At 34.4% G+C, this 24,129-nt stretch overlaps 5 protein-coding genes across 8 annotated transcripts; 4 read left to right on the top strand and 1 right to left on the bottom strand.

Moving 5' to 3' along the window:
- The first annotated feature begins 1,826 nt into the window (after positions 1–1,826).
- LOC140880261 (3-ketoacyl CoA thiolase 1, peroxisomal-like) lies at positions 1,827–5,896 on the top strand. 4 transcript variants are annotated; one of them, XM_073284553.1, is made up of 15 exons: positions 1,827–1,984; positions 2,068–2,173; positions 2,762–2,820; positions 2,898–2,982; positions 3,225–3,351; positions 3,472–3,570; positions 3,646–3,713; positions 3,800–3,907; positions 3,994–4,071; positions 4,165–4,297; positions 4,392–4,488; positions 5,060–5,183; positions 5,274–5,382; positions 5,474–5,557; positions 5,635–5,896. In XM_073284553.1, the coding sequence occupies exons 2-15, from the start codon at positions 2,078–2,080 to the stop codon at positions 5,742–5,744; spliced, it is 1,377 nt and encodes a 458-aa protein (XP_073140654.1). In that variant the 5' UTR covers positions 1,827–1,984; positions 2,068–2,077; the 3' UTR covers positions 5,745–5,896. The 4 variants fall into 4 exon arrangements, with proteins under 4 accessions (XP_073140654.1, XP_073140655.1, XP_073140658.1 ...); XM_073284554.1 differs by having other exon boundaries at positions 1,828–1,984; positions 2,071–2,173; XM_073284557.1 differs by having other exon boundaries at positions 1,829–1,972; positions 2,071–2,173.
- Positions 5,757–7,987, top strand: LOC140880262 (uncharacterized). Its single transcript, XM_073284558.1, has 4 exons — positions 5,757–5,872; positions 6,671–7,103; positions 7,181–7,406; positions 7,592–7,987. Exons 2-4 carry the CDS (start codon positions 6,810–6,812, stop codon positions 7,609–7,611), a joined length of 540 nt encoding a protein of 179 aa, XP_073140659.1. The 5' UTR covers positions 5,757–5,872; positions 6,671–6,809; the 3' UTR covers positions 7,612–7,987.
- A 658-nt stretch (positions 7,988–8,645) lies between these two features.
- Positions 8,646–11,431, top strand: LOC140884620 (uncharacterized). The gene is made up of 8 exons (XM_073291422.1): positions 8,646–8,901; positions 9,693–9,773; positions 9,869–9,957; positions 10,103–10,177; positions 10,535–10,644; positions 10,723–10,812; positions 10,909–10,968; positions 11,128–11,431. Exons 1-8 carry the CDS (start codon positions 8,779–8,781, stop codon positions 11,229–11,231), a joined length of 732 nt encoding a protein of 243 aa, XP_073147523.1. The 5' UTR covers positions 8,646–8,778; the 3' UTR covers positions 11,232–11,431.
- A 2,792-nt stretch (positions 11,432–14,223) lies between these two features.
- On the top strand, positions 14,224–16,294 carry LOC140884960 (protein SULFUR DEFICIENCY-INDUCED 1-like). Its single transcript, XM_073291870.1, has 4 exons — positions 14,224–14,387; positions 14,568–14,780; positions 15,346–15,501; positions 15,806–16,294. Exons 1-4 carry the CDS (start codon positions 14,259–14,261, stop codon positions 16,196–16,198), a joined length of 891 nt encoding a protein of 296 aa, XP_073147971.1. The 5' UTR covers positions 14,224–14,258; the 3' UTR covers positions 16,199–16,294.
- A 1,527-nt stretch (positions 16,295–17,821) lies between these two features.
- On the bottom strand, positions 17,822–20,424 carry LOC140878922 (vesicle-associated membrane protein 721-like). Its single transcript, XM_073282545.1, has 5 exons — positions 20,062–20,424; positions 18,661–18,802; positions 18,432–18,552; positions 18,263–18,325; positions 17,822–18,185 (listed from the first exon to the last, which is right to left on the bottom strand). Exons 1-5 carry the CDS (start codon positions 20,249–20,251, stop codon positions 18,039–18,041), a joined length of 663 nt encoding a protein of 220 aa, XP_073138646.1. The 5' UTR covers positions 20,252–20,424; the 3' UTR covers positions 17,822–18,038.
- Positions 20,425–24,129: the final 3,705 nt, after the last annotated feature.

Raw genomic sequence — 24,129 nt, 5'->3', positions numbered from 1 at the left:
GTAAAGTTTCGAGGTGTTCTGAATAATATGTTGATAAAATGCTTATGTAAGGATAGTTTCCGATCCTCACACTACATTAAAAGTTCAATATTTAATTTGGTGATGTGGAATCTATATCTTTATTGATCACATATATGATCAAATCAATTTCAGACCTTTTGGATTTGATATCATTGTTTTATCATTATGTTAACCTTATGTCAATATAATTATAAACTCAACCGAGATAATGAACGGTGAGCCAATTAATTCTCTAAATTAAAGACGCAGATGGGGACGTGTTTGCAACTAATATAATTGCATTTATAGGTTCGGTATATTTGTTATTGTATGCCCAAGTACCTAACTTTTTAAAAGCCTAACTAGGTTAATACATATTAAATAACGAATGCCTAACTATTTTGACTCTCATTTTAAGTGAACAAATTTATACTGTGGGTTGATGTAAAATTTTAACCATATTATAGATGTAATTCTCATTTTATCTGATGCACAATCAAACAATCCCGGATACTAAGATAATGTTAAAGCTAAGTTTCAAGAAACATTTTTCAACTTTTGTGAAATGATGTTACAACGTTTTTGTTATTTATATATATAGGTAACTTTGTGGAGAATAGGGGTTATTTAAATCCCGTAAATTACATACAATCATTTTGTGAAATCTCAAATTGGCTCCTAACTTTTGGTGAAAAATAAATAAGCGGCGCTTAGCCATTTATATGTTTTAAAAAGAGTCTCAAATAATCTCATTTTCATAATTACGTTCTTAATATTTACAATCATGTGCATGTCATCTTTTATTATGTGTATGAAATAGTTTCTGCAAGTTGCAATATGATATTATAAAATGATCAAATAAATAAAATTAAAATATTACATCTTGACTAAAAAATAAAAAAGATAATAATGTGATTTATATCATTTTTACTGATTTGATTCTGAATTATATGCAAAAAATATGTACACAAACGGAATGTAATCCCATTAATACTTTATAGGAAATCTATGAGTATTTTTTTTTTAAAAAAATAAAGGATCAAACACCTATTTATTTTTAACAGATGTTAGTAACATTTTAACATTTTTGAGATTTTACGAGAGATGTTATATGTAATTTATCCATCAAATCATTTATTTATGTTTACAAATATATGTTGTGTAGCTGTATTTTTATTTACTTAGGCTGTGTTTACTTGTTATGGTAAGTATAAGATTATATTAATAATCCAATGTAATCAAATGTTTACTTATTTTTTAAGGACCCATAACTCATAAAACTCATTCATATTTAACTAATTTAAACTTTAAATCTTGATGATTTTTATTTAGCCTTTCATTTTTTTAAGTTTTAATTTATATGCAATCTCTAAACTACATTTTTCATGCAAATTATTTTTACTTTCACTTACATGTTATTCCTTGTGTTTACACAAAAGATTGAAATGGTTACGCGTAATGGGTACACGTACATCCGATGGCTAATAAGTAATATATATAAAGTATACAATTTGATTATTTTTGACATAAAAAACATGAAAATCTAACATGATCAATTATTAACATTTGTTTAATCTATACTCTATATTTTACGCTCGAAAACCATTTTGTAGAAAAATAAAATAAAACCTATAATAATAATATAAAAAAAAAATGACCAAAATACCATTTTTCCAACTAACAGAACAAATATGTAAGAAAATCGTAGAGCCCAAAGTCAAAATTTTCTAAATTTTGATATCCATTTATGATCTTGCTCGTATGTGTGTGTAATGTGTTGACAAATTTGGGGAAAAAAAACCAAATTTGCGTTTTCCATCTCATTCGGCCTCAAAGGAGTGACTGTCCCCACGATGGAACACTTGCACTTGTGAAAATGTGATGATGGAAATTTCGCAGCAATCATTGCCCACTTTCACCGGCCAAACGCGAAGCACAATTCTTCAATTTGATTTCCTTTAAATTTCCTCAAGTAAATTTCTTGGTATTGCTCTCTTGGAATCACTGAAAAGTTTCTCCACATTCCCTTTAAATCCTCGTTCAAGTTTGGTTTGATTACATTTACAGCAGGTCGGAAATGGAGAAAGCTGTGAACAGACAGAGGGTTTTGCTGGATCACCTGCGACCCACAGCCACTTCTTTTTCTCATCAGTCCCCTGATTCTTCTCTATACGTGAGTGTTTTTCTTTTATTTTCATTTCATTAGCACTCGTGATTTCGTTGATGTTCGGAAATCTATGCTTGCTAGCCATGTAGCATCTTCAAGAAAAATCTTAAATTCTAACTGGCTATGAATGTTTTCTTACACTGTAAAGCCAAGAATTGGCGGTGACTAATCAAATTCCTCTGCTTCCTTTGTGATGGATTCTTTTTCTTGCCCAAATTTGGTTGAGACATAATTCAGTAATCCACCTCGGTATCTTGGCCAAAATAATTTTTTGTTTTTTGTTTTCTCAGTCTGGATCTCCAACTTTTTTATTCTTGTCCAGCTTATCTTTCACCAGCATGCATGAAGAAGATACGGGAGGCATTGAAATAAGAAATCTATGAGTCAACTCTTTGACTTCGTCTTGTTGGTTTCTCAATTTTAGATAGCATTTTGCCAAACCAGCATAAATACTTGCCCATGATGAGGCTCCCAAGATTGTTTACTTTTTAGATATCTTATCAAAAAGCTTTTTTTTATAGGCTTTTCATATTGATAATTTGCTCATGTTGTCATGCTTGTCATTTATTGATTGCTTATTGATTTTGTTGATAGCGTTCGATTTGCTTGTCTGGGGACAGTGCTGCTTTTGGAGATGACATAGTCATTGTGGCGTGAGTGACCTTAAGCACTCATTTTCCGTTTTGCACACAATACAATTGAATTGTACAATTATGTATGTGCCTTGCAGAGCTTATCGAACCGCCATTTGCAAATCTAAACGAGGGGGATTCAAGGATACCCTTCCAGATGATCTACTCGCCTCCGTACTAAAGGTTAGTTTTTCAGCCCCAACAGAACAGCAAATCTAGAAAAAAAAATTGTTTTTTCTTTGCAGAATCTAGTATTCTTAAACTGGACCTAGAATGTAGAGTTTTTGCAAGTAGGGCTCACACTTGTTACTAATGCTTTCATGTTCAATTCTACTCATTTTGATTCTATTTCCAGCAATGCAAGTTACTTTGAATTATTTTGGTGATCTTTGCTTATTTTTTATGGTATCATTACCCAATTTCAGGCTTTGATGGAGAAAACAAAACTAAATCCTGCTGAGGTTGGAGATATAGTTGTAGGCACAGTTCTTGCCCCAGGTTCACTGAGAGGTATTGAGTGCCGGATGGCTGCGTTATATGCCGGTTTTCCTGGTAGATATTCTCACTAGTTTCTTTGTTATTTAAACATTTGGATGTCTTTATTCTTTTTTCGTTCACACGTTCTGGTTTTGTGAGCTTGTTCCTTACCAATTCTAACTCTCCACTCTCTAGATACTGTACCTATCAGAACAGTGAATAGACAATGTTCCTCTGGTCTCCAGGCTGTGGCTGATGTTGCTGCCTTCATAAAAGCCGGATATTATGATATTGGTATGTGTGAATTTAGCAACGTATTTTGATTATAAATTTTTAGCCCCTGCCCTTGAGTATTATAATGTCACAAAGGTGTTGCGGCGGGATTGGAGTCCATGACTGTTGACCGTGTGGACAAACTGGAGACAGTCAACCCAAAAGTACGATAATTTTGAAATCTCTTTCACTGTCAACCAACAATGTTAAACGCATGGTGACAATTTTGACATGGGCATGTTCTTAACAGGTGGAGAGTTTCGCCCAGGCTCGTGATTGTCTTCTTCCAATGGGTATTACTTCGGAAAATGTTGCAGAAGGCTATGGAATTACACGGGAAGAACAAGATCATGCTGCTGTGAGTTGTTTTCTTTGTTGATTACATTTGTTTGCCCTGATATGGAATTTGAGGAAAATAATTTTTTCTTGGAAATGTATCAATAGGTTATCTCACATCGACGTGCAGCTGCGGCAAGTGCATCAGGAAAATTTAAAGATGAAATAATTCCTGTTTTCACGAAGGTAAGGAATATACCTTTTTTAGATATCAAACAACTTCATGTCTATTATTGCGGCTGAATCTTGTTATGGTTCTTATATTAACACTATCTGAAGATTGTGGATCCCAAAAGTGGTGAGGCGAAGCCTGTTACGATCTTAATAGATGATGGTATTCGCCCTAACACCAATATGGATGATCTGGCAAAGTTGAAGCCTGCATTCAAGAAGAATGGATCGACAACTGCCGGTAGGATACAAAACAATAGCATCATGTAAAATACTCTGATGGACAAGGACTCCAATTATTTAGGGACTTATGTGTGAGACTTTCATTTATTTAGGTAATGCGAGCCAAATAAGTGATGGTGCTGCAGCTGTTCTTCTCATGAAAAGAAGTGTAGCTGTGCAAAAGGGACTTCAAATTCTTGGCGTATTCAGGTAAAGAGAACATTCTCAAAATGTGCATGCTTGCATGTTGTGAAGAAGTGTTGAGATTTAAAGTTCTAGTTCTCATTTTACATTGAGCCATTTTTTATTCTGAGAGAGACATCGGTTCAAAATAGTAACATTTATGAGAAACGCCTATCCAGAAACATTGGTTACTCAATCTATTATGCCCAGCCGCTTGGGTTCTTGCAAGCGAGACAGCAAGAAGTAGACCGTAGTTATAATTATTCACGTCATCCTATATGTAAATGACTAACCCAAATTGCCAGATAAATCAGTTAATTTTAAATCTTACTAACGATTGTAAACTCCGTTTACAATCCGATGTGATAGAGGCATATAACAACATTCTATCACGGCCCGGGCCCACACAAAGGTGAGACTACAAAATCGGATCTACTAGCATGCTTGATGGATACTTTAGCATTACAAAAATAATTATCCAAATTGCTGGAAGAATCAATTTGTAGTCTTAATAAACCTAATCAAACCGTTTCTACCAACTACTGTGAGACGAGGATATCACACAATCTTAGTCATCTTTTGTATGAAACACATGCAGGAGTTTTGCTGCGGTGGGGGTGGATCCCCGTGTTATGGGTATCGGTCCCGCTGTTGCCATTCCAGCTGCAGTTAAATCAGCTAATCTCAATCTTAAAGACATTGACTTGTTTGAAATTAACGAGGTGATTTAGTTGCTGAGTAACAATATCATGAATGTTAAACTTGTATAAACCAATCGTTGAAACATCCAAACGCTGGTATACTATTTTCAGGCCTTTGCTTCTCAGTATGTATATTGCTGCAAGAAATTGGACCTTGATCCTGAAAAAGTGAATGTGAATGGAGGAGCAATGGCTCTCGGGCATCCCTTGGGAGCTACAGGTAAATGACTCACAGTCCCTTACCCTTGGATTATTATGCATGAAACTCGCGTTCACATGTCATTAAGCTCATTTTTTGAACATTAATATAGGAGCCCGTTGTGTTGCTACACTACTTAATGAGATGAAACGTCGTGGAAGAGACTGTCGTTTTGGTGTCATATCTATGTGCATCGGTATATCTACTTGCTCTATGCTGGTACCGTATGATATCCTTGAAAATAAACATTCTCTACGTATCTTGTATTTGCAGGCTCGGGCATGGGTGCAGCTGCTGTTCTTGAGCGCGGGGATTGTGCAGACGACTTGTGTAATGCACGAGTGGCCAGCGCAAACAATTTCTTATCTAAAGATGCAATGTAACCATGTACTACACTGTAGTGTCTACAAATGGCTATTCTTACTTGTTCAAACTGAGTTGAATGAGTGAACACATTGGAGTTTTGGCTTGTCAAAACAAAACAAACAACTCTATGATTAGCAACGTTATTGTAAGTTTATCGATTTACTGTTTAGCTTTGGATTTCTCAAGCATTCACTTGATTCAAAGTATCGGCTTTGACTTTGTTTGATCCACAAGTAAAACACATTAAATTGATGGACCCAATAAATGTATAGAACCAAAATAGATAAATGTGAACTTAGTTCTTCAAACATATTTGTCTCTGTGTGTGCTTGTGTGATTAAAATCCAAAACACACATATTCTACATTCAATATGGAATTAAAAACTAAACAAGTTATAAATTATGATTAAAACTATTACTTTTTATGTAAATTTTCACGTCCAGGTCCAGATAATTTGCTTTGTTGTCTTACGATTTTGTAGATTCAGTCTCACTATCTATCCACATGCAAATATTCCTAAATTCAACAAAACAAATTGCCGAGAATTAAGAATCTTAGGTGAACAAAGACAGTATTAACATATTGTGGGCTGGGTGGGTTGTCCATTTGACCAAGAAATTGTCACACATATTCCCTTCTGTTGGAATACACACACACAATAGTAACATGCAGGTGAGCTAGCCATGTAATTTCATCCAATATCAAATCAATCATTTCACATGAAACTAGAGTGGTCCCGTCCCTCCTTTGCTTTCAGTTTATAATGTGACAGATTCTTCGATAGGCAGATCGATCAAGAACAAGTGGCAAGTTCTGGTTCCATTACCAATGTGCTTAAAGTAATAAGATGGTATAGGTGTAGCCACCCCTTTGATTAAAACCCCATCTGGTCTATGTGTTTCTTGATCGTGTCCTGAATTTGAAGTTCTTGTTTCTTGGAAGATCAAACAGTGAAGCGTGTGGATTCCGCTGTGATTCCCAGTGAAGTGTGCAGATTGTGCTGCAAGAACTTGAATCTTTTCTATTTTTGCTCGGGCAAAATACATAATTCTGTTACAATCTAGCTCGCGTTGGCTCTACAATGAATTCTATCCAATCGATGACGACAAAAGGAGAAGACATCATTCAAGGATTAGGCATCACACACGAAGCCGCGGATACTGCAATTCATGCAGGAAACAAGGTGTTACCTATTACTGATACGACTCAACAGTCATCGTTAGCAAACGAGATGGATCTATTCACCAGTTTAGACGTGAAAGAAAAGACAAAGGGCGATAAAACGAAGGCCGTTTCGAGGATGAAGGAGTTGCTGAGATGGGCAGCAGCAGCAGCAGCCAAGTCTGATAAAGGAGGAAAATACATTGGTAGAAAGGTAATGTATACACAGCAACACTCACCCTTTAATTTTAGTATTAAATGTTCGTATGAAATTTTATTTTTCCTCCTCAGGTGATGCATTTTAGGAGTAAATCAGCTTCAAAAGCAGTAGCAGATGATGATAAACTCGGCATTAATGAGTCTCCCAAAATCAGCTTTAGGTGGGAAGAGGAGAGCTGCTCCACCATTTCGTCCGCGTATTTCGCCGTCTCTGTGGCCTCTGTGAACTCTACTCCTTTCCATGTTAGAGACCACTGTGTTGCAAGAACAGGAAACTGGATCACCACAGATTCAGAATGTAAGATAATCTCACACACACAGACTTGTACATTTTATTTACTTAGGCACCAAATCACGTCTCTGTTTCATCCCGCATTTGCCTCAAGTTTTAGAATCGATCAGAGTTATAAATCATTATGTTATTCGTATACACCCCAAAAGTCAAACGCTGTCTCATGTTTGGTTATATTATAATTTTGACAGTTGTGGTGCTGGAGTTGTGAAGATTGCAGTCAAGAATGTCAAAAGTCGGACGAACCAAATACGAGCCAAATGTATGAGAGTGATGTCTGTGATATTTAAGGTCGAAAATTAACATGACAGAAAATTCTTGAATTTGATTGTGTTATGCCACAATGGTGTACTAATCAAGGCTAGGGGTCATCTTTAACCCTGCAGTGATTAATGGTATGATGCGGTAATTACATTTATATGAACATTCAAGAAATCACTAAGGTTGCATTGGAGATGAATTTGTCAATTATAGTTATATTGTTTACCATGAAACAATATATCAAATCTTAAATTCTAACATTACTTATTTACGCATTGTAATACAAAGTAGAATGTATTTCAAATGACACTGTTATTAAGTAAACTTGAAATCCACCCTGATTTTTAATTAACATGAAACACTATATAAGCATGTAAGTGATGTATTTTAATTTATGATATTATTTTTCTAAACAACAAAATTAATTTGAAATCTATAAATATGAAATGCATTAATCCAAAAGTAACCTAAAATTATATATTGCATGCTCTTAAACAAAATAAAAAATAAATAAAAACCTTCTATTAGAATAGTGTAATAAGAAATGTTTCAAAACCTTAGCTTTTATACAATAATTGTAAATGTGAAGAAATAAGCATTTCAGCATATCTAAAATAATAGATGGAGTATATTTTTATACCGATACACAATGATTTAACTTAATTTATGATCCATAATTATTATTCTAAAATAGTATATGTTATGAGAAATAAATATAAATTTTAAAATCATGGATTACTTTAAATAATTTATTTTTTAAAAAAAAAATCACGATATTTTTCCTATCCAAAATAACACACAAATAGAAAAGCTTCGTTGATCTTACTCATAAACATGAAAATAAAGTCATAAAAGCCCAAGAAACGTTTGGGCTCGAAAGTACTCTAAACGGCCCAGCAGAGAGGTCGGTCAAATGAAGCCCAAACAACGATTTAAGAGGGAATTGATGAACACTTCAGGGTTTTTCCATCCGCACAATCAGTCTTCACTACACACTGGTTCTCCACTCTCCCAAACACACTTCCTTCCTTGAAACACATCAAATATAATAGTAAAAAAGTGATATATTCTCCATATCTCTAGGGTTTTTAGGGTTTCTGTTTCCACTAAAACTGCAATGGATCGGTACCACAAGGTGGAGAAGCCGAAGCCTGAATCTCCTGTTAACGAGAATGAGATCCGAATCACTTCTCAGGGTTTGGTTCGTAATTATATCACCTACGCTACCACCCTTCTTCTGGTACTTGTTTCCCCTTCTGTTTTCTCTTGAAGCTCATCTTCTGTGTTAGTGCTACTATTGTATTCATGTCATGTTTCTTGTTATGCATTGCGTAGCCGCGATTTGAGGTTTTGTTTATTTTTTGGAATAATTGTTTTTTTTATTTTAAAGAAATCTAAGATGTGGTTTCTGATTATGTGTCTGGATGCTTTTGTTAATTATTCCATGGCATGTTCTTCATTTTCTTTCGCTGCATTGGCCCCGAGTGGATTAATTTGTGCTACTCCCGGTTCCAGGAGAGGAATGTGGTATATAGTAGGTTATTTGGATTAATGTGTTTCACATGTACTTTATTTATGTGTAACGCATACATGTATTAATAGATAGATATGACATTGTGTTATGATATATGGTATTGACTCTAGAGTTTTTCGGGAAAGATGAAAATAATTAATAGTAATTATTATATCAGGAGATGTTTAGGAAAAATGAGTTTAAAATGAAAACGAAAATTATAATTTTCTTTTCCCCCCTTTAAAGGTGGAAGATGTTTCCGGAAGACAAAACCAAACATAGTCTTACTGCTTTTTGTGTGTAGATATTTTTGTTTTCGGATATGCTATAGGTTGGTTATGTTACGTGGATAGAGGAAAGGGTGTATGCCTTCTCAAGTCATTTGATTGCAATGGGAAAAAACAATAGTTACTCTTTATGTGCCTAGTTTAACTCTGACTACTGTGGACCTCTGGAAATGTCTGCAATTGCCTAATATCGTACTGCTAATGTGATTCTATTTTTAATCTATTTCTCAGGAGAGACGAGTGAAAGAGATCGTCTTGAAAGCAATGGGTCAAGCTATTAGCAAGACAGTAGCTATTGCAGAGATCATTAAGGTTTGTTATGCAGATTCTGTTTTCACGTTACTTTCTTTTCCCCCCTTCTGTTTTCAATGCAATGCTAAAAATTTGTTGTGTTTCTTTGGAAATAGAGAAGGATTCCTCGATTACATCAGGACACTGCCATCAGTTCAGTGAGCATAACAGACACTTTTGAACCCATTGAAGAAGGCCTTCAGATGTAAGTTTATCGTTTTCTCCTTGTGGTTGTAATCTGCTATTATACACTCGCCGGTTATTATGCTATATCGGATACATCTTATACCACCGTACGTGTATAGAGATTGGGCTTCTTTGTCTCTAATATCATTTAATGTCTAGTACAGTGTGGAGCAGACCCGCCATGTCTCCATGATTTCAATCACCCTGTCTTTGAGGGAGCTTAACAAGAATTCTCCTGGGTAATTGTTCTTCTCCGTTTGTCTTTGTAAAACATCTATTGCGGTAGGAAGGGCATACCGCATACATGATGGTGTGTCAATATTTCTACATGATGGAAAAAAGTTGATGTGATTTATTCTTTTGCCGAGTATTCGTTTTTCTTTTCGCTATCTTAATGTGCAAACAATTTTCTTGCGCTCTCCAATTTTTTATTTTATTTTATTATTATCATTATGAAAGCTATTATTTTGGTTTTCTAAGCAGCATGCAGAAACAAGTATAATTTTCCCCATTGGTGGGTACTAGCATCTGAATACTTTCTGCAGATGTTTGTTTCTTGATGCGAAGTAACATTCTCTAGATTATGTTTTATTTAGGTATCAAGCTCCATCTCACGTGGATCAATATAGACAGCAGAACAGTTATCAGCCACAGCAACAACCTCCAAGACAACAAGCGCACATGGTGTACAACATGAGTAACAGAGGTAGAAAAGTAACTGGAAATTGACTTGTTTGATGTATCCATTGGCATCTTAAACCATCGGTGCTTTTTTATGTTTTAGATACTTATGAACGAGGAAGAGGTCGTGGTCGGGGGTGGGGTCGGGGTCGGGGTCGGGGGTGGAACAGAGGTGGATACACAAACTACCAAGGTATTTACTTCAAATAATCACTATATCTTATGATTTGAGCAACCGAATTATCCTTGGTGTTTGTCATGCAAAATACCTGTACGTTCTTTTTGACAGATAATGGTGGATATTCGAACTGGGGTCGAGGTGGTGGACGTGGTGGATGGGGTTATCAGGGTCAGTATATTAATCTATGGTTCTGATGTTCTGAAATTGATGAGTTTTTTCATTCTTCCTGTTTGTCTTGGTCATATGCACTCAGATTCTCTTATTTGTAAATTTTACCCTTTTTTTTGGCATATGGGCTTCATCTCGAGCTTATCAATATATTGACAGGTGCTGGATATGGAAGAGGAAGAGGTGGGTTTGGTGGACGAGGATATGGTCGGGGCCATGGAAGGATGGGCGGCCGCCCGAGGGGTGGTGGCAACCAAGCATAGTTGGGATGTTGGTTTTCTGTTTTGCTCAAGACAAATGCTTCAGTTGGTGCTATGTTGAAAGCTTGTTTTGCATTTCGTAAAAGTGTGGCTTCTTCTTTACATAAAATATTAGCAGCTGAGATGTGTGTTTGTTTGTCTGTGAGCAAGCTTGGTTCAGACAATGTGGTGTTATAATGAGCCAGAATCAACCATTTTGAGAATTGTTTGTTTTCTTGGGCAAAGTCCTTTTTCCCCTGGACATCTAGTTACACCTGTAGTTATAATTCTAGGAAAATATATATTCTTTCATTTTATAGCAGATTTTATATTGCGTTTAATTTTGAAGAGAAAATACTTCTGAGTAATTAATTAATTACTTGATGTTTGGTTGAGTGAGTGTGTACTTTTTAGGCTCGGTTACAATTTTAATGACCAAACTTCTGAATTGATTTGTCTCATCCAAATACAATATCATTTGTTGATTAAAATTATTATTTTTCTTCTCTTTCTCTGCCCCTTATCCATTCACGGTGGGGATTGCATTTGCATCCATTCTATTATCCCACCAATAAGTTCAATGATCACGTCTAGATTCGTTATTTCTCACGAGAATACGATTTTATAGAGAGGTCAGGACAAATGTTGGGATAAAATTGTATTTGTTGGGATTTAAGTCCAGGTTCAACCGTTTGATGCTGAATCTCTGAATGTGACTATTTGCTTCTATATATGTGCATACAGTGAGGGAGTCAAATATCTTTATTAATCTCCCTTTAACTAAAACTTATAGGAGTGGGAGATTATTTGGGAAAAGTCAAAATGTATTTACCAAAAAGATCATTAATAAGTGGTATAGACATGTGAAAAAGTGCTCAAAACCAAAGTATATATCATTAAAAAAAATCATATAATTTTTCAGAGTTTGTCATATAATACTTATCCATTGCGATTTATCTTACTAGTGTGATTTGTAAACTATTACGTTAGCTCGAGAATTTACTCAATGTTCATTGAACAATAATAACAGTAGATTATTATGTTATAAAAAAAATAAAGCATATAATATAATATAAAATATCGGAGAAAAAAACATGTATCTTGACATTTGCACCAAGAAAAAAATCCTAATGTACATTATTTAAGTAGTGTTCAAAATTTTGTTCAGAAACAATTGAGACGTGCTTCTTAAAACTTCTACAAAATACTACCTTAGTGAGTAAAATTCATGTCAGCAACGGAGCCAAGAATACGTGGGACGGAAGGGGGTTTTAATTAGTCTCTAGAATTATAAATTTCTCTAATTTGTAATTATAAGATATTTTACAACTTGTGATTTAATTGCGATTAGATACATGAAATCAATTAGTTTGGTGGAAGACAGCCACGTTGGAAGGAAAACTATGAATCTATTACCTTCAACAAGAAGATTTCTATGCTTTCATGTTGTTTATATTCCGGCAAATAGAAAGACATTGTAGGAAATTTAAAATTACAACATAGTAACAAGAAATTTTAAATAAACATTTTTATAAGTACTATTCACTTTTTCATGTATTAATTAATGACTATTATATGCAGGCAAGCATATATCATAAGGTGGAAAATAATAATATAATATAATAAATGCTACATATAATTCCTCACCCGTAATTAAAGCCAAAGGCCCTTTCTAAATATTTCATTTTCTTTAATACTTCCTCCGTCTCAATTATATAGTTCACGTTTCCTTTTTTGTTTATCTCAAATGGGACGAAATCATCTGCTACACTTGATGCTACAAACCGTGCTACACTTTGCTAAAAACAACTCCGTTTGAACAAATTATTAAAAATTAAATTCATTAAACAATATAAATGAACAAAATATAATTAATCATTGATAAAATTTTCGATTCACCTATTTTTTCAATTAAAAAAATCATCAATAAATTTTTTTACTCATTTATCGTGCTTGGAACACAATTTATTGCCTATTTTAATTGAAAAAATAGGTGAATCGAACATTTTATCAATGATTAATTATATTTTGTTCATCCATGTTGTTTAATGAATTTAATTTTTAATAATTTGTGCAAACGAGGTTGTTTTTAGCAAAGTGTAGCACGGTTTGTAGCACCAAGTGTAGCAGAGGATTTCGTCTCATCTCAAATACATAGTCATATATCATATTTAGTAATATTTTTTTACACTCCTTTACTAATGTACCCTTATTAATTACACATTGAAAATTGTGCAATCATTTTTTAATACATTAAATATGGATAAAATAGGAAGTTTGTATAAAATTTAATTTCCCAATAATTTTTTCTTAATCTGTGTGAAAAAAAAAAGTAGGACTATGTATTTGAGATGGAGGAAGTAGTTTTTTAATAAATAAATTACTACATTGATTAGAATTATGAAATAAAAATTTGAGCATTTGTAAAATAAATAAAGATTGATTGAGCACATTAAAAAATGATTTTTCTTAATTACGCAGCGGTTAGAAGTCGGCAGCAAAATAAATTTATTTTTATTCAAAATAAATAAATCTATCATTTATTTTGGTACGAGTCATCTTAATTCTTACATAAATTTTTGGGTTACCACGAAATTCCAAGCTTGTTAAAACACTATATGAAAATTGAAAAAGAATGATATATTAACGTAGTGTATTTTCAACTATTGAGCACATACATCTTTGTTGTCTCGTGTTTTTAAATTTTGAATATATATTCTCTTGTCCATAATTTTTTTTTTTAAGGATACGAGCACTCAAAATTTAAAAACACAAAGATATACTGAGTTAACCTTGAATTACCCTCCGGCCAAAAACTGCCACGTGCGAGCCAAGATACGTGGCACTGGGCCAGATTTATATACACTAAACTTAGGTTCAATAGACTGAATTTAGACGGGCCAGCGTCCACGTTCATTTCCATTTTCGTAATAATTGGTGTTATGGCGCCGTACATTTTATATACAATAGACTCAATTGAATTTCTCCATCTCCATCTGCATCTAAGATTCTTGGAATCAGCAGATTCAGGGAAACAAATCGAAAGAGAAAATGGAAATTTGTGCGACGAAGAACACTAGTAGTACTTTACTACAGGAGAAATTAGAAAAGGATCTGTTTCATGTGGTGTACAAGGTTCCTTCTGGTGATGGCCCCTATGTCCGAGCCAAACATGCTCAGGTCTGTTTCCAATGATATTTTTACTCCACTCCACTCCACTTCATCACATAAATAAATGTTCACTTATAATATATATAATAATTTCTTAAAAACATTAATGAATAGGGTTTTCTTTAATTTGTTTCTTTGATAGTACTTATAATTATATAGTTTGGTTGAATTATATATATATTGTTGCAGCTAGTTGACAAAGATCCGGAGTCAGCGGTGGTGTGGTTTTGGAAAGCAATCAACAGTGGGGATAGAGTTTGCAGTGCGCTCAAAGACATGGCTGTGGTTTTGAAACAACTCGACAGAAGTGAACAAGCTATCGAAGCCATCAAGTCTTTTCGAGGTTTCTGCCCCAAAAATGCCCAAGAATCACTCGACAATGTGCTCATCGACTTGTACAAGGTATATATCTTTCTTAATTAATTATTCTATTCGACTCTCTGTAATGTAATTACTTTGGGTTGACTTGGCATTAATTAACAAACTTGATTTGGGCAGACGACACTCGCGCAACAGCATTTGATATATATATAGTAATGATCAATAATATTTTCATATATTGTAAGAAAGTTGATTGTAAAAAAATTTACTTTAAAATCAAAAGTATTATTTTTTATTTATTTATTTATATAACAACATTTTATATAAAAATCTGAGGGGCACCCGCCACTCCTCCCTAAGCTCTGTCACGACGTGTCAGTATGTCTCATGTGTCGTGTTAGTATGGCTTCCATTTTCTAGTAATGAAAAAGGATCAAAAGCTAAATAAAAGTTAAATTTTGGCTAAAATAAGTAAATGCATGGGACAATTTTAGATATCTTCGCTAGATATATATTATGATTGATGCATGTGTGATATTCAACTAAGTAATTTATTTCCTTTTTGGGGGTGATATGATGTATAATTATTTATTTTTATGGTTATATATGTTTGATTTGTACGTTTGTTAATATGATGATTTTGCAGAAATGCGGGAAATATGATGAGCAAATAGTGCTGCTAAAGCGGAAGCTAAAATCAATATACTTAGGAGAAGCTTTCAATGGGAAACCCACAAAAAGTGCTCGTTCTCATGGCAAGAAGATTCAGGTTTCGATCAAACAAGAAACATCAAGACTACTGGTAATTAATGTATACACATTGCATTTGGATTGGTGGATTTGATTGATACCAAAGATTTCAAATTCATAGTAATTTATAAATCTTTTAATTTGTTTGGACAAAACCACTTTATCATGGATTTCAAATCCCAAATCATTTTTTAGGAGGTAGATTTCAAATACATCCCCAACATAAAATCATTTCAATCAATCATTTACTTTCTCAAATCTAAGTACTTCAATCCAAACACAATCTAATGTAATTTCAATTGGTATTTTGTTCAATCTATTTATTTTTATTGATCTTCAATTGTCAATTGTGACAGGGAAATCTTGGATGGGCTTACATGAAAAAACCCAATTACATTGCAGCCGAGGTTGTGTACCGCAAGGCCCAAATGATAGACCCGGACACCAACAAGGCCTTAAACCTAGGCTATTGCCTTATCAAACAGGCCCGATATGAAGAAGCCTATTTATTCCTTCAAGATGTGTTGCATGGCAAGCTTCCAGGATCCGATGATTTCAAATCAAGAAATAGAGCCGAAGAGTTGCTGCTTGAACTGGAATCAAAGCAGCCTTCTCTTCCTTCATTGTCAAATTCTCCTGCATTGAATTTCGAAAACGATTTCGTCGAGGCTCTCGACCGAATGATGAACGAATGGGCGCCGGCTAGATCAAGGAGGCTGCCCATTTTCGAAGAGATCTCTCAGTTTTGAGATCAGCAACGTCGTTGATTTCATCGAAAAATTTGTGTAGATTGTAAGTGGATAGAGGTTGAACTTTCAAGATTCAAGAATTCTTGGAATGCAGATTATGTTGAATAATAATAGTTGGCCCAAATGAAGTCATGGGGTGTGTGTGTCCGTGTGTGTATATATGTATTGTATTGAGTTTGGGACTTCAATTTGGAGAAAAGGGTATATGCTTATTCTGTAGGACTTCGTTTATAAACTCATTCGTTTCCATTGTATAATATATGGTTTATGGAGATGGATACGGTACCATAGGAATTTAATGATAAATTTAAATTTGAACCTACATAAAGATATAATTTATTGCTTTTTATAAATTATTAAAAAAATCTACATAAAAGTACTTTTTTAAAAAATATTAAAATCAAATTTATTGCTAAATATCGGAAGATATTATATCACAAATAAAAACAGACGGACAAGAAATCCGACATTCACAATCTGACATAGAACGATGGAAAAGAAATCCGACATTCACAACCAAATATAGAACCAGTTGTCCTTGCTAAAACAAGAGTCGTCTGATTCACTGATCTAAAAGTAGATCCAAAGCTAGGAACCTACAATCCTCTAAAATCAAAACTCAAACTAGAAGCAGAAGAAACCGTAGGGAGATAATCAACAACCAAAAATGCATCGGCTTCAACTATGATATTTCGGTAATTCAGATCCTTTAACCAACAAAGTGCCTCCCGAATACTTGAAGCTTCTGCCAAGATCGTACTCAAAGTACCTGGGAGACTCTCATAGGTAGCAGCCACAAGAAGTCCAAGAGAATCAAGAACTAAGCACCCATGCCAAAGCCTAAGCTAGGAGGGTTATTGAAAATGGCAGCATCTACATTACATTTAAAGGAGGAGTTTGGTGGTTTGCTCCATCTTGGAGTGAGGTTCTGCCCAGACAAAGTAGTAGACATAGCAGCCCCTTGATGAGCCATGTTCCACCGAAGACTAGCGTCCATAGTAGATTGGAAGATCAATGCTGCAGATTTGTGTTATTCCAAACCACTTTGTCTCTGCCTAGATGTTCAAATTTTTGAAGTTCTTATAGAAATGCTGCTACTGGTAATTAATTGTCTGGTGGTGCTGTCGTATGTTCTTGCTGGTAAAAACCGTAAATAGAAATAGACAGAATTTTGAACGAGAATTTTGTATGGTCTAGGAGAGGGTGGTAATAATGTTGTGTTATTCGTGCATCGGACGGTGGTGGTGATGTTGCGGCCAAAAATTGTACCAGGAGAGGGCGGCAGGGCCAGAGGAGTTGACAGTGACGGAGTACAGGTGGTAAAATTGCATTGTGTATTTGAATGACAAAAACGAGTTTTAATTGAAACAGATTCTCCTAATAAACCACTTCAAAAAAGTTCTATTTGACTAGAAAAACTCCAACAAATCCTCTTCAGACAATAGAATCCTACTTTTTTCCTCCTTAAAAACAAGATTCTATGTTTAAAACATTCAAAATAATACCATTCAACAAAATATTTTGTAAAGCAATAAGTTGACTAATGTGCTAAAATGTGTGACTGGGAATCCAGTCCCCAGTTATTAAATGCTGAATGGAAAGATCTCTCGAGCACCACAGACAAAAGGGAACTTCTCAATCTATCACAGGGCACAATTTCGGACTCTACGTATAGTAATATATTCTGAGGAATCTGAAGAACAGACTATACAAACATTGTCTCACGAATTTTAGATAATACCACAAGGGCAAAACACCAAAAAAAATTTAATAGAAAACAAGCTATTCGAGTAACTAGGCGACACCACCAGCCATGCATGATCAGCTTCTAAAACACATACTAATGACATTTGAACCCACCGCAAACCGACAAAACTATAATGAGGATCAACGCAATGATAATTCCCAGAACAATCAGCTTTATCTTCATATTCTGCAGCCACATCTTTCTCCTCATCTGGGTTCCTTGGGTTCTAAAATCTTGTGCCTGTCACACAGATCAGGATACTATTTTCCACGATCGAGAGAGTGATAATAATTAATGGCAAATGGCTTTTTACATACCTGAGAGCGAAGATTCTCAGTTTTATCAACAAGAAGCTCAATTTTCTCTCCACGGTCAAGAACCTGCGGACACAGAAAGCTTCATGTTAAGTCACATAATTAATCGAGGCGCAGAATCATGTCAGATTATCTGATGAAGAATTAATCAGGTATGTTGAAAATGTTTCACCTTTTCAATGTTCTCCATCATCACCCCTTTCACTTCTGAAACCTGAGCTTTCACCTTTGCCAACTTGCTGATCTCCTCTGGATGATCCACACAGTACTGCATTTGCTCCTTCATTTTGGGCCTAAGTTGTGATCATTGGATTAAGGAGGGGAAAAAAGACTGGTGGACAAAAGAATGAATCAAATGATAACGAAAGAGAAAGAAAAGTAGTCAGCAAAAAAACTATTACCCAAACTCTCTATTAAGGCTGTTGGCCACAGCTGTAGCAGCCTTCCCTCCACTATATTTCTTGGTAAATTCCTCCTTTACTCTCTCTAAGAATGCAATAGGAATCTGTCTCCCAATGGACTCAACAGCCACAACACAATATGCTGTTATTCACAACCACAAACTGTTAGTCCACAAAAACAAAGTTAATATAAACAAGAAAAGTGAAGAGTGCGCACAAACAAGCTAGGATGCATACACATACACATGCACATATTGAACAGTACACATCAGCAAGTGTTCCAAGTAAAAGATACCAAAAAGTTTTTGATAAATTTATTATATGAAAACTTAATCGAACCAATCAAAAATTTCCACCGTTTCACCGAAAGCATCAATAAGTTGATGCAAATTGCAAACTAATGCAAAAAAATATTCTCAATTCTATAACTCATACGATCAGATTTATAATCTCCCGGAAGCAAAAAGGCCAAAATCAATGAGAGACAACCATGCCTTATTGCTTCATTAGCTAAATAATTTAGTATGTAGGAGAGTCATTAGCATGTGCATGCAACATTATTATATTACTGACTCGCATTGCATTATTCTATGCTTCATGTAACCTGTCATACAATTAATGGTCAGTACATCGAGCCCAGACGACAGGTCCCAGTATACCACCATAACTGGAAAACGTGGAACAGTAGATTGGTGATGTACTCATCGTCAAATATGAATTCTCTCATAATCAACCAGATAAGATTCCAACCTAAGAGGTAGCCAGGTAGCTACAAAAGTTTTTATAGAATAAAAAAGATCACAACTCACAAGCAAGGGACCGAACTAAAACTTCAGACCTAAAGTTCTAACCCACGGACTACGAAGTACTATGCATGATAATGATAAATCCACGACTTGTCACGATGTAACTGTTAAATGATTAAACCATCAAACACCTGATCCCCCAATCAAGATGATCAACAAGACGCAGTTTACTAACCAAAAAATCGGAACAAGTGATCATAATTTGGTAAGATAAATAAAAAACTGTTCATTTCGCTTATTGAAAACCCTTTCCTGCTCATGCAACCTGTTTAACCTAAACTAAAGTTCATCAATAGATCCAAAATTAAGGTGGAAAAAAGTCACCCACTTAAACAAAACCACACGATTAAAACATTAAAAAGTCATAATTAAAAGCACCGATTTAAGAAACAAATTGGAAAAAATCTTGACATTAAATTCAACAAAGATTTGAGCTCCAGAACCCAAACTTACATTGAATACACGACCTATTATTAGTAAACTAACCGAAACAATCAATTAGTCATAAACACCAAGCAAAGAAAGAACCAAAAAAATCAAACAATAAACATTCGAAAACAAAAAAGACAAACAGATCAGACACGCGGAAGCTCACTGAATCCATCCTCGACGAGATAATTGAAGGTGTGACCATCGCAGTTGTAGGTGAACTTATTGTTAGTAGCAGGGAGTTTCTGAAGGCACTGCGCCGCGATTCCCGTGAAATTCCCCGTGAACTCCGTGTACTCCGCCAGGATCACCGTTCCACGCGCTACGAAGCTGTAGATCAACGATTGCTGCCCCATTTCTCTTCCTCCTTCTCCCTGCAATAAACCCTAGGCCTGCCCACTCTAGTCTTGGTAGTACAATTTCGAGTTTGAAATGTAACGAAGAAAATTGTAGAGAGAGAGGAGAGAAGAAGAGAGAGAGAAGGATCAGATTCAGATATTTGAGAAAAAGCGTGATTTCAAATATATCGCGTTGCAAGTTCATACCTTACTTATTTTCGGTATTTATGACGAGGTCTCGTATTATTATAAGAAATTCATCTTTAATTAAAAACATAAATAACTAAATTACTTTTTGTTAAAATAAATGTGTCGAACAAATTTACAAGGTGTGATTATCGTTAAGTTATATACCGTATTTAGTGATCAAATAACATAATAGATGGTAGACAACAAATTCCAATTTTAAGATGAGTTATTGGATTGGGATTAAGATTTTAACTTCGAGATGAGCTATCATATTGAGACATAATTATAACAAGATAGCGAGACGTATATTTTATTTAAGATAAGGTGACAACTCAATAATCAGGTAAATATATCTTTTAAGATCGTGCTTAAAAATATTTGGATAATATAAATTTTAGACGTGGATATGGAAAAGTAAATAATAGCTCGTAGAATTCAATATTGGCAACCCTTGTTCTTTTATTTTAAAAAACACGCGCAAAGTGGAATGTAAGAGAAATGACATTGTAATTCGACTATCGTTAGATAATTAAATATTAAATAAAATATAAACTCGGTGATGCAAAATATATTAACCTAAGACACGTTTCCGGGTCGAATTGGGTCAAATCAATATTCTAGAATAATCAAAGAGCTTAGTGGCTGCTGGTCCACGTGAACCAAAAGTCCTGGATTTCCATTGTGCTTTTACCCCTTTAAAACCATCGGGCTTTTTAATATTGAGTGATGTTATATGCACAAGAAAATTTGTACATTAAAGTTTACAATATAAAATATTCAATTCAGTAATTTAATTTATTAAAATCTCATTATATATTGAATACAAAATGTTGTGATAAAATAATATATCTCGCGATATTATTATTGTTAATATCATTGTACACGATATTTGTTATACTTTTAACTAAGGGTGTTCAAACTTCGGATAAAATCGAAAAAACCGTAAATCCAAACCGGAAAAATCAAACACCGAACCGAAAATCAAAATTTGAAATTCGGATATAAATGTTAAAATCGAAATTTATTTGGTTCGATTTCGGATTATATATATCTCAAAATCGAACCGACTGAAAAAAACCAAAATTTTATTAAACTAATAATTTTATTTATATATTTATTTATATTATATATTTTATGAGATGATATCTAGTGAAAAATACCATTTTTAATAATTTTTAGTTGACTATTGTTTATTTAAGTCATTTAAACTTTGAATTTAAAGGTTTTACACATAAATCATTTAAAAAATAACATATTATATATTAAAATATATTTATAATATTAATTAAAATAATTATATCAAAATCGAATTAACCGACCGAAATAACCGAACCAATTTAGCAGAAAACCGAACCAAACCGAAGAAAAACGATTCAAATATCAAATTATATATTTCTAAAATCGAAAAAAAACCAACCGATTAATACCCCTACCTCTAACGATATTCTTTTATATTTGTTGAGCAAATAAGCTTTGACTTTCTAATTTCTCCAAGACATATGAGACTGGGGCACACTTTTTAAAAATTGGATCCAGTTCTAAGCCAACAGCCCGAAGGGAATTTGGGCCAAATAATTTGAGGCTCCCCCAGTATTTTACTCTCTATACGGCCCAACCCAGTTATGTTCATTTCCTGATGCTGTGTGACCAAATCAATTCGATCACTCTTGCTTGCAATCCTGATTTTATTTAGATTAGATTCCGGACTTAAGAAAGTGGTTCAAACTAAAATGGTAAGGAAAATTTAAAGTGATGGATCTATATTAATATAATGACACTTCCTTTTTAATTCTTATTTCACTGGAACCTAGAGTATCAACTAGTTCTTGAGAAACTTGATTTATTGACGTAATATTGATTTATGATATGTGATGTGTTTTCAAAATTTTGGGGGTAGAGTAGGTGCCCAAAAGCTATGCCCTCCTTTATTTTTCTTAAACCATATTTACGTGAAGATTAGATTAGATGAGGGGTTATTCCCAGGAAATAAAGGCTTAATAATTAATATCTTCTGTTTGGGGTCGAATTTTGTTCGATCTATAAGCCAGGAGCTCGGAGTGAGCGGGTCTCCTTGTCTCATCCCGAGCTCTCGCACGTCCTGCTCGCTCTTCCTCATCCTCTATCCATATGCTGACAATTTCTTATCATGTCATGAGCTGTTAAGGTAGTGTTTGGTAAAGCTTTTAAGAAGTATTTATCACTTTTTTCTTAACAAAATTGCTCGCTCTTCCTCATCCTCTGACCTCTATCCATTTGCTGGCAATTCCTTACCATGTCATGAGTTACTAAGGTAGTGTTTGAGAGATCTTAAGCTTAAAAATGCTTCTAGCAAACACTCTTTAAATCAAATAGAATCTTATGTCGAGCTCTGAATTAGTCCTCGAATTAATGGGGCCGTTGCCATTTATCTCGGGAGCTACCTACCACCTCCTGCTTCTTATCTTTGGGGGTATCCCTGACTCTTATATTTGGAGGTATCAATATGTATTCAGTTTAGTTCGGTCGGTTCACTCCCTAATTAATTTATCAAAATGTTCTTATTATGTTTAATTTAATGAGAGGTCTCTTGTCTCACACATTTATACGTCTATCCGATCCATATTATTTAATTTACAATAAAAAATAATACTTTTAATATAAAAAATAATGTTTTTCTATTAAATTGGTCAGGTTGTCGTCTCATAAGAGTTTTGTTGAATTAATATATGTGATCGCTCCATGCAATAAAATTGATTGATTTACCTAAATAATATGGTATTGTATTTGTAATCTGGAATTTAGGGATGAGATCATGTGAGTAGGCATGATGCATGAACATTGGTTTCAATTTTCTTATATTAAAAATAAATAAATTAAATCTTAATAAAATGAAATTTATTTCAAATTAAATTAAAACTCGTTGATTATTTAGTACCATAACTTTCTGTCGATTCAAAGTATCAGTTATATTTTTGTCAATTTCTTGCATTTTTTTCAACAAAAAAATAATACTTAAAATGGTGCATGGACTTTGATGGATGCAATTTTATTTGAATCTTTGGGAATTAAGTCTCCGTGGACCATGTACAATATATATAATAGTTTGAATGTTATTGCGTTAGTCCGGGGTGTAGTGACCCTTACCCGGATCACCTATTAACAGAGTTTAGGCATGCAATTAACTTAATAAAACAGATCAGAATAAACTGCGAAAACCATAAACATTATACAATCCCAAGTAAATGAATCTGTAATTTATCCAATTAATATACAACCAAATCGAATAGCTGTATCAACCTCAAAACAACAGAAATAAAGCCTAGACGAAGCTCCAGCTGGTCAACCACTGACTAGCCCCTCTTGGATCCACCCGCCTCGTCCAATCGCAAACCTGTCCCATGGAATAGGGTGTCCAGAAACACAGAGTACGAGACGTGAGCATAAAACGCTCAGTACGAGAGTATGAGTATACATGCATGCAAAGTGAACTCCCTATAAACTCGAGGTCAAGGATCAGATAACAGAGACAGACCGGGCCCTGGTATGTAGCACGTTGTGCCGTCGCTTCAAGAGGTGGCTCCCATACCATAATACAAGTGGATATGCCGGACCCAAATCGATGGAAGTCCAACCACTAACAGGATAGGGAAAAACCCTACTAACAGACATCTCGAAGGAGATAGCTCAGTATGATGAATGCAGTATAAATCAATGACATATAAACCATG

Source organism: Henckelia pumila, chromosome 2 (genome assembly GCF_033568475.1).
Source record: "Henckelia pumila isolate YLH828 chromosome 2, ASM3356847v2, whole genome shotgun sequence".
In the NCBI taxonomy this organism is placed as follows: Eukaryota; Viridiplantae; Streptophyta; class Magnoliopsida; order Lamiales; family Gesneriaceae; genus Henckelia; species Henckelia pumila.
This window is presented reverse-complemented; position numbering and strand designations above follow the sequence as displayed.

Coding starts and splice junctions, on each gene's coding strand:
- LOC140880261 (XM_073284553.1), top strand. CDS start 2,078: ATGGAGAAAGCTGTGAACAGACAGAGGGTTTTGCTGGATCACCTGCGA. Junction 2,174..2,761: donor CCCCTGATTCTTCTCTATAC/GTGAGTGTTTTT, acceptor TTTTGTTGATAG/CGTTCGATTTGCTTGTCTGG. Junction 4,072..4,164: donor TAATTCCTGTTTTCACGAAG/GTAAGGAATATA, acceptor CACTATCTGAAG/ATTGTGGATCCCAAAAGTGG.
- LOC140884620 (XM_073291422.1), top strand. CDS start 8,779: ATGGATCGGTACCACAAGGTGGAGAAGCCGAAGCCTGAATCTCCTGTT. Junction 9,774..9,868: donor CTATTGCAGAGATCATTAAG/GTTTGTTATGCA, acceptor CTTTGGAAATAG/AGAAGGATTCCTCGATTACA. Junction 10,969..11,127: donor TGGTGGATGGGGTTATCAGG/GTCAGTATATTA, acceptor ATATATTGACAG/GTGCTGGATATGGAAGAGGA.
- LOC140880262 (XM_073284558.1), top strand. CDS start 6,810: ATGAATTCTATCCAATCGATGACGACAAAAGGAGAAGACATCATTCAA. Junction 7,104..7,180: donor GAAAATACATTGGTAGAAAG/GTAATGTATACA, acceptor TTTCCTCCTCAG/GTGATGCATTTTAGGAGTAA. Junction 7,407..7,591: donor GATCACCACAGATTCAGAAT/GTAAGATAATCT, acceptor TAATTTTGACAG/TTGTGGTGCTGGAGTTGTGA.
- LOC140884960 (XM_073291870.1), top strand. CDS start 14,259: ATGGAAATTTGTGCGACGAAGAACACTAGTAGTACTTTACTACAGGAG. Junction 14,388..14,567: donor TCCGAGCCAAACATGCTCAG/GTCTGTTTCCAA, acceptor ATATTGTTGCAG/CTAGTTGACAAAGATCCGGA. Junction 14,781..15,345: donor TGCTCATCGACTTGTACAAG/GTATATATCTTT, acceptor ATGATTTTGCAG/AAATGCGGGAAATATGATGA.
- LOC140878922 (XM_073282545.1), bottom strand. CDS start 20,251: ATGGGGCAGCAATCGTTGATCTACAGCTTCGTAGCGCGTGGAACGGTG. Junction 18,803..20,061: donor TCTCGTCGAGGATGGATTCA/GTGAGCTTCCGC, acceptor TGTGAATAACAG/CATATTGTGTTGTGGCTGTT. Junction 18,186..18,262: donor CTGAGAATCTTCGCTCTCAG/GTATGTAAAAAG, acceptor TCTGTGTGACAG/GCACAAGATTTTAGAACCCA.